Raw genomic sequence first — 9,167 nt, 5'->3', positions numbered from 1 at the left:
ACATTTGAGTTTTAAAAATATCAAATGTCAGAGAAGATGAGGAATGACAATCTACCCAACTCCAGATGCCGCCACCCTCAAATTACAGGGGTATTGAAGCGAGACTGAGTTAGCATCTGACCCCAGAACTGGACCAGGGAGGTCGGGTTCTAATTAGAGCAAGATTCTGGGAAACCAGACAACTCCTGTGTTTACAGGAGCATGCGGTGCAGCGGGCCTTCGGCTCCCGCCTCCCTGGAGCGTTTCCACAGCGCCTGGTTCAGAACCACTGGGGAGGACAGCTCCCCGGCGCCTGGCGCTGACTGCAGAGGGAACGGCGAGTGCAGCCGTTTGACGCTGATCAGCGGGCTCGGGCCACAGGAAGAACCCGCTGTGTCGCCCCCACACCCACCCTGCGGGGCAGCACGGGGCTTGCGGGTGGCGGTCTCGGGCGGCAAGTCTTTGCAGGCGAGGGGACGGCCGGAGCCGTGGCGGCCCTCACCCTCCCGCGGGCCCTGTCGTTCGCCCCGCCCCGCCCGCCCCGCCCGGGTGAGGAGGGAGGGGCGTCCCCAGCAAAGGGCCCGCCCACTCCGCCCGGGCGTGGCTGCCCATTGGCCGGATGGCTTGGCGAGGGGGCGGGGCCCGCCCCAGCGGCTCGCGCCCGGGAAGGTCGGCTGGCAAGCGCCGGGTGCCGCCGGGAGGGCGCAAGGACGCGGTCGGCGGAGGAGACGCAGCGGCGGCAGGAGCGGCGGCCCGGGCCCCGTCTTCATCCTCAGCTTCACGCCGCGGCCCGCAGCCGGCGGCGCCCGAGCTCCGAGGGCGCTTCCCCGGGCGCGGGGCCCGAGGCGGCCAAGACGGCGGGCCGGCCGGGCGCGGGGCGGCGGGCGCTGTGCTGCGGGCTGCGCTGGTGGGGGGCGGCGGGCCGCGGCGCGGGCCCGGGGCCCGGCGCGTGCGGCTGGGAGGCGCTGTGGGGGGCAGGCGCGCGGGCGGCGGCCGGGGCCATGGCCGAGGGCGGCGGGGGCGCGCGGAGGAGGGCGCCGGCGCTGCTGGAGGCGGCCCGCGCGCGCTACGAGAGCCTGCACATCTCGGACGACGTGTTCGGCGAGTCGGGCCCCGACAGCGGCGGGAACCCCTTCTACAGTACCTCGGCCGCCTCGCACTCCTCCTCGGCCGCCTCTTCGGACGACGAGCACGAGCGCCCCGGGCCCCCGCGGGCCGCCGCCGCGCAGGAGACGGAGGAGGACGAGGCTGGCGCGGACTGGAGCTCCGCGCTGCGGGACCGTGCACCTCCGCGCTTCGAGGACACTGGTGGTAAGGCGCGGCCCGCGGGGAGGGGGTCGGGAGGCAGTCTGGTTCCCGGCCCAGGGGAAGCTTGAGTGCCGGGCGGGAGAACTCCAGCTGCTTGTGGGCCGGCTCGTCGATGGCAGCTGTGCGTTTTGGGTAACAAATGAGGCTGCGGGATTGGGGATTTAGAATGCGAGAATCAGCCTGACTGCATGTGGGGTCTGCGACTTCCTTGTGGTAGGGAGCGTGAGGCGGAGGCCTGGGCCAGCGCTTTGCCTATGGCGAAGGACGAGAGGGAGGGGGCTTCCCTCTTTTGCTAGGAGTGTCCCTGAGTCCTGCAGCAGAAGCCAGTCACACCTGTGGACTTGCACCTTAGTGGTGAGTTAAAGGCAGGCTTACCTAGTTGAGGGAATTCTGAAAACCTGAAACGCCTTGGGGAGGGGCGGATCATTTTGTAATAATGGCCCTGGAGCAAGCCTTACCCAGGTGGCAGGGGTGGGGCAGGTAACAACAGTTGAAGCTAGGCCCAGTGGAAGAAGGTGAGGGAGAGTCCACCTACCATGTCGTCACTAAGCTTCGGTTTTCTCCAGTTAATCTGAGAAACTTTCCTGTCCATGTCATTCAGGATCTCCAGCACAGGAAAGCGTGAAAGGACCAGTTTTGCATCGTTAAGGTGTTTGCTGTAACAGCAGAAGGCACTTGGGCGTGTGTTCTGCTTACCGCGATAGCCACAGAGTAGCGCCTGATACCTGCAGAAGGTCGCAGGAGTGCTGGCAGCCGCGGCCTCTTTACAGCCTGCTTTTGCGGGAGTCGGGTTTTAAAATACCGCTACTTACCCTGAAGCTGCTCAGCAGCCTCCGCCCTTTGAGAGGTGGAGACCCGTCCTTTCCAGCTGGCCTCTGACGCTGGCTCCTGTCCCTCGCTAGGTTGCCTTCAATGGCAGGCCCTTGTTTGTTTCCGCACACGGTTTTCACTGGTGGAAGTGCGCGCAGCGGTGCTGGAGGCCAGGGAGTGGCCGCACTGAGCACGATGCTGCTGCTGGTGATGTGGCTTTTCCTGACTTGGTTCATCCAGACAGGAGTACAGCACACAGGAGGCGGGCCCAAGGGACCCTTGGCACAGGGCTGGACTTGGACCTGGACAGCACGCTGCAGCCTGGGAGGGCTGACTGGACTCTCAGCAGTGGTCTCCAAAGGTCCAGCAGGCAGGCTGCAGGATGCGTGCACTGAGCTGCTGCGGGACTTACTCAGTCCAGCTTAGCTGGGCAGTGCTTGGGGGTGGCCCCATTTGGAAACATGTTCTCATTTGGACTACAGTTGAGTTTTGGAGTTTTTCGTTACATCACTGTACATGTATACTCCTTTTACACCCCCTCCATTTTGTAGACTGTCATTAGGTCTTACAGGCCTGGACAGCTGTTTTCCATAATGGCTCTTGAAGAATTTTACCTGCCAGAGCCCTGGTTCAGCAGGTTGTGTGCTATCTAGGAGTGTCTGCAATCCAGTTGTCCATCTTGGAACACTTGAGAAACGTGTCCGCCTGGGAGCATGCAGCAAGTCTTCTTGTGTCTCGAGGGAAAAGAGCAGCATTGTGTCAGGTTAAGCCTAGTTATGAATAATATTCATGAGTGTGCTGGTGTGAGAGACGAACACCCGGAATCAATTTCAAGTGATATCATATTAGTAACCTAGAAATAGGAGTTCTGCAGCAGAGCAATGTAATCTAGCCACGGCAGCACTTACATGGTCGTGAAGAGCAGTGTCATGTGTCATTTAGTGTTAGGTTCAAATTCTGCTTCCCTCGGATGTCCACGGAGTTCACAGCAGGGCCTGAGAATCACAGTCAAGCACTTTAAGCAAAGACATTAGTGGTTATTTGAGGGTATTTACGCGCAATTTTGTTTTCCTGTTTGGAGTGGGAGCATGCTTTTCAAATCCAGCTCTCATAATTTCCTTTCCTCTTTGCAACACCCTCTCCCTAAGTGAAATTTGGGGTGGAGGTGGAGGGATGAGGTTGGTGACTTACTAAGTGTGTGAATCCAGAGTCCCTGAAACAATGCAATATGATTTATGGGGACTGAAAATAGATGCAGACAAATGTTGCTGCTCGGAGGAAGTCCTCGTGCCTAGTAGCATGGAGAGAGACGGATGTGTTTAGTAAGAGGCCAAGAGCTGCACCCTGGCCGCCCTGAGCAAAGAGGGTCAGTCAGCTACACTTATCAAAGCACAGTGTCTAAGACACTCCGACAAGAGTGTGTGCCCTTCTTTCAGGGAGTGCAGCCTGGCTCTCTTCCATCTTTGTTCCCCAGTTTATTAACAGACCTCACTGGGTGGGATGGTGAGGCAAGCAAGAGGGCGGCATTTTGATCTGTAGTCAGTCCTCATAATAGAAGATACATAATAAAAATTGCTGTTGCTGATAGAATCAGATGTGGGAAGCAAAGGCTTGTCAACTGTGGAACAGCTTCCTGCCCACCTTTACCGTACAAACCTGTACAGGTATGTGTGTCACTGTGTCCTAAGTGCCAGTGCATTACTTGCACTGTTCTGGGCTGAGTAGGGTTTCTTCTGTCAGAAAGAGACTGTCAGTGCTGTCTGGGAGCCTTCTGATAACCTAGGGCCCTTTTCAGAGAGTCCCTGTGCAGGAGTGGGGTGTAGGCACTGGGCACCATCGTGCCTTTGACCTGCGTTCAGAAAGGGGGGTGCACTTGGTGCCCAGCTGGGGAGAGGAGGGAACGAAGCGTCTCTGTGCTCAAGGCTGGGCCTCCTAACCGCTCTTCAGGTGCTTTTAGTCTTCCCAGCCTTTCCTTCTGTTTTTCGTGTGTATTCAGCTTCCTGGGTCAGGCTCTCCAGAAGTGCAGCCAGCATTTATGGGTGGACAGCATCCTCTCCCTCACCCTTCTCTGTCCTCTCCCTCCCTCAGGTTCTGACTGTGCCTTGAGGTGTGGCTTCCCTAGGGATAACTTAAATGCTAAGACTGCTTGTAGGGCTGGCTGACTGGCTCAGAACCCATGTGTGAATGGGGTCAGCCTTGGGGGCGCAGGGCCCAGACTCTCTCCCAAGCAGACTTTGCAGCAGATCCCCCTAAAATAACCCTCTCAAGCTGTCAGCCTCGTGCCCACTGTGCAAATAACCAAGACAACGTGCGAGCTCACTCTGGAAACTGCATGAAATCCAGGCCCAGCTGCTTTTTGGGCTTCTGCCCTTTCAGATTATTCTGAGCAGTCTTGTGATTTGTTCTCTCTGAAGAGGCGAAGGAACAGGCAGATTCGCAGATGCTCCAGGTGGCCTTCTGTTCTGTTCGGTTGTTGGTCCTTTGTCATGCTGGCTGGGATGTGAGCTGCTTGTTCTTTCTGTCAGAGGTTGGACTTCGCATGAGAGTTCTCCCATGTTCCGTCAGCAGTGTTCTGTAATCATTCAGTGGGGAGGTGTGACCTTGAGAAGCTGGAAAGGAACACATGGTCTTGAAAATTAACATTGTTAAATGTTTTATCTTTAGAGTCTGTTGTTGCTTCATCTGGTTTAAAGCCTTTGACTAACAAGTAAGAAGAGAAAACTCTTTCTCTTCAAACCAGGATTCACTGAGATCCCTTACTGTAATGGGGTTTGTGAGCTAAGCTACCGGAACCCTCATCTGTGGTATCAGGTGTGAGCAGCTGCTCCCACCTTTAGCTTAGGGCTGCGCCCTGTGGCTCCAGGAACTGCAAATCTCAAATCTTGGCAGCTACAAGATAAATCGTGCCGTGCCACACAGAAACCAAAGAAGGGGCTTCCTGGGGGAGACTGTTCATATGGGAGAGAAGCCTGGCTCAGGATGAGGACACTAACCGCAGTTTGGTTTATAACACGCGTTTCCAGGCAGCTTCTCGCACCTCCACAGTCCTTTGAGAGGGAAGTTGTCTCCACTTCACAGAACCACAGATGGTCTTTCCAGGCAGAGTCTGGGGGTGATGAGGTGACTGGGTTAAGTGACCACCATCCCACTAGTCAGACTTGATCACCCAGGAAAGGTAGTACCCCCCCTTTTTTATAGCACCTAGAACTTCTTGACAGTCAAAAATATATATTTTCATATTTTTTGGGGGGCGCATACAGCTCTGTCAGGTTTAACGCATGTGTGGATTTATGTAACCAGTCCCACAGTCAGGATGTGGAACAGGAGACAATCTTATCCAGCCCCTTATTTAACCCCTGCAACCCCAGCCTAGCTGTGAGATGCGACTGTACAGTTTCTGGAGGGGGTGGGGCTTCGACTACACCTGGCAACCTGGGGGTTTGTGTGAGGTCTCCGACTCAGTTTTCCAGTCTAAACCTACCTTTATTTTCAACAACTATTGTTTATATGTTTTTTCTTAGTAACAAGTAACATATCCTCATTTTAGGAAAAAAGAGAAAGAAAAATGATAAAATGTATAGAAATCCCATGATGTCCCTTTACCCCGAGATGACCACAGTTAGCGTATCGAGAGCCTCCTTCACGTATCTTAGACTCCATATTGTTAGGTGGCCTGCTTTTCAGTTCCAATATATTGTAAACATGTCCATTTAAATTTTAAAATGTCATTTTAATGAATCCATAATACTGTACAGTTCCCTGTGGGTAAGCATTCAGTTTGTAGCCCCTCCCCCTTTTGCTCACATACATTTATTTATATGTACTTTACTGTGGTAAATGTTTTTTTTTATTTTCACTTTTTAGATTTTTATTGGGGAAGGGGAACAGAACTTTATTGGGGAACAGTGTGTATTTCCAGGACTTTTTATTGGGGAACAGTGGTGTGTTTTTCCCAGGACTCTCATCAGCTCCATCCAAGTCAAGTTGTTGTCCTTTCAATCTTAGTTGTGGAGGGCGCAGTTCAGCTCCAGGTCCAGTTGCCGTTGCTAGTTGCAGGAGGCGCAGCACACCATCCCTTGTGGGAGTCGAACCGGCAACCTTGTGGTTGAGAAGACGCGCTACAACCAACTGAGCCATCCGGGAGCTCAGCAGCAGCTCAGCTCAAGGTGCCACATTCAATCTTAGTTGCAGGGTGCGCTGCCCACCATCCCTTGCGGTAGTCAAAGCGGCAACCTTGTGGTTGAGAGTCCGTGCTCCAACCAACTGAGCCATCTGGCCACAGAAGCTCAGTGGCAGCTCATTGACTTCATTCTAGTTGCTGAGGGCGCAGCTCACTGGCCCATGTGGGAATTGAACTGGCAGCCCTGCTGCTCGGAGCTCGCGCTCTAACCAACTGAGCCACTCATCCGCCCCTGCTGTGGTAAATGTTCTTGAGGCTTACGTTTTTGTGCACATCCTTAGCATAAAACGATGAGGATAGGACTGAATTAAGGACCGTGCACATTTTAAGGTTGTTGTTATCTGTTGTGAAATCACCTCCCAGAAGTGTACGTACCAGAAGGTCCACTAGAAAATCCTGCGTGTAAGGCAACAGGCCACATAGGTGACTCCTGCTGGCAGGGTGGCTCTGAGAGGAGTGCTCTGCTTAACGAAGCTCATTGTGGTGTGACGCAGACAGGTCATGTGTCACAGTGCACAGTCCAACGTGTGTGGCACACCCACATCCAGAGAATCCCTCCGCCCCCAGGGCTAGCTGCTGTTCAGATCTCCATCACCATCGATTCTTTCTGCCTATTCTTTTGGCCTGGTTCTTTCCTTCCTCATTATATCTGTGAGGTGTGCCCACATTATTGCATGTGGAGTCTTATTTTTATGTTGCTGTGTAGTGTTCCATTGGATCAAGACTCCAGTTCATTCCCCATTATCCTGTCAGGGGACGTTTGATTGTTTGCAGGTTGGGCTCTTATTAATAAAGCTGCTGCAGACGTGGTTGCCCGTGTGTTTGGTGGACACGCACTTCATTTCCCTTGGGCATACATACCTAGGCTAGGACTGCTGGGTCCTAGATGGTTCAGCCTTGGCACTGTCACATGCTGGGTGACCCTGTGTTGGGGGCTGCCATGTGCACTGCGGGATGTTTAGCATCACTTTGGCCTCCGCCCACTGGGGCCAGGAGCACCACTTCCTCTGCTGTGGCAGTCTGATGTATCCCGGGGCGTGGCCACATGTCCCCTGGGAGCAGTTTTCTGCACTTGAGAGCCACCACTTTAATAGATGCTGCCAAGCGGTGTCCCAGTTGATACACCCACCAGCCATGCAAGCGACAGGCCGTGTAAGTCAGCATATGGAGCCCTGCTGGGCTAAAACGATGAATAAAGGATGTCCCCAGGGGTCCAATAGAGAGACAAAGTGAAGACAAAGAGACAAGGGTCTCTGTGATCAAGCATGTCCCCTCAACCAGCTGGATTGGAGATGAGGGGGTCCCTAAGCTGCTTCTTGAAGAACAAAAATTCGATGAAGAGGAAGGAAAGGGGCATCTCAAACCAGGGAACAACTTGGGCAAGCCGGGATGGCAGAGAAGCAATGCCAGCTTTGCCTGTGGGCAGGGCTGCCACTCCTCCCCAGGCTGAGCATCCTTACCTGAGGCCTTCTTAGGGAAAACATCCTGAGATTTGATGTTTGTAATTGTCATCATTGCAGGCGACTATAGCTGGAACTCAACTCCACCTCCAGGTGTGAATATGGGTTTGCCTAGCAAATGCTGGATCCCCAGGGAGGGGGACTGGGCAGGTTTGGGGAGAAAAGGTGCTTAGAGAGGGTGAAACCCATGGAGAAGCCCTGGGGTCTTTCGTTTATGGAAGGAAAAGGGGAAATGACAGCAAAGTTGATGTGCTAAATCTTTATTGGTTAAAGGAAATATAGTATCATTTCTGGGGGAAGGGCGGAAATGCCATGTGTGGGGACAGAGCCCCAGAGAGTAGTTTACAGGCTCTCGGCCTCACGTGGAAGGGTGCTGGCTCGGGTGGTGAATGGCCGTCGGCTGTGGCTGATTGGCCGTCGGCTGTGGCCGGTTAGCCAATTGGCCGCTGGTATAACTGCTGCGGCTACGGAGGAGAGCCGAGGATTGCCGAGGAGCTGAGTAGAGCCAAAGAGAGCGGAAGAGGAGAGCTGAGGAGAGCGGAAGAGGAGAGCCGAGAGAGGAACAGAGGAGAGAGTGGAGAAGAGTCGTCGGTCGGTCGGCGGAAAGGCGGACAGCAGGTCGCGCGTCCAGTGGGCCCAGCCTCCAGTGAGACCACAGTGGTATGACTCCCCTACCTATGGCTCCGTGGGTGTTCCTTTTCGGCCTCACCATATCCTGCGTTCTTGTGTGGGGAGCGGGAGTAGAGACCCCGCAGGCCGCCCCGCCTGAAAGATGGCACGGCGAGAAGGCCTCCGCGCATGACAAATGGCGCAGCGAGCAGGGTCTCCCGCACGACACCATGCTGAAAGAATAATGTAATAAAATCCTGAAAATGCCCTGTAATGTAAAGGGGTGCTCTGCCTAGATGAGCACATGGGAGAAAAAGCCCTCTACCCCCTATTTGTGAATTCCAGGAAGAATTATTACACGGGTATGGACATCTAGCCAATTTAGGTGTATGTTTAAGAAATCCTTTATTAAAAAGTTTAGAACCACAAATTCTGCCCCTTCTTATATCATTTCCATTGCTACTACCTTGAAACAAGACAGCATCGCCTCCTGGCCAGGGTTCCGGAACCTTCATCTGCTTGGATTCACAGCCGCCAGTCCTGTTATCACCCCTGCCCCCATCTCTCTCCATCAGCCGTGGGAGAAGTGATCTTCTACCCACAGAAGCTCATCTTCCGACTTCTCTGTAAAACTTTCCAACGGCTTCCAATTCAAGCCAAAGGGAATTCCCGCGTCCTCCGTGAGGGCTCCAAGGCCCACAGGTCCTCCTCGCCTCCTCTCCAGTGTCATCTCTGGTCACCTGTCTTACCGTCAACACTGCTCAGCCGCATCATCTATTCATCTCAAAGCCTCTATGCCTGGGCTCTCACCTGGAATATTC

At 54.3% G+C, this 9,167-nt stretch overlaps 1 protein-coding gene across 1 annotated transcript in view; it reads left to right on the top strand.

The window, feature by feature from the left end:
• Positions 1-591: 591 nt before the first annotated feature.
• The window catches only part of PGBD5 (piggyBac transposable element derived 5), an 80,320-nt gene continuing 71,744 nt past the window's right edge, over positions 592-9,167 (top strand). Inside the window, exon 1 of the mRNA XM_019757370.3 lies at positions 592-1,290. Coding sequence (XP_019612929.2) covers positions 981-1,290 — 310 coding nt within the window. The 5' untranslated portion in view covers positions 592-980. The remainder of the gene's footprint in view (positions 1,291-9,167) is intronic.

The sequence above is a fragment of the Rhinolophus sinicus genome, chromosome 6 (assembly GCF_057876585.1).
Source record: "Rhinolophus sinicus isolate RSI-liver-muscle chromosome 6, RSI-T2T, whole genome shotgun sequence".
Classification (NCBI taxonomy): Eukaryota; Metazoa; Chordata; class Mammalia; order Chiroptera; family Rhinolophidae; genus Rhinolophus; species Rhinolophus sinicus.
Note: the sequence above shows the minus strand (reverse complement) of the source record. Positions and strands in the feature narration are given on the sequence as shown.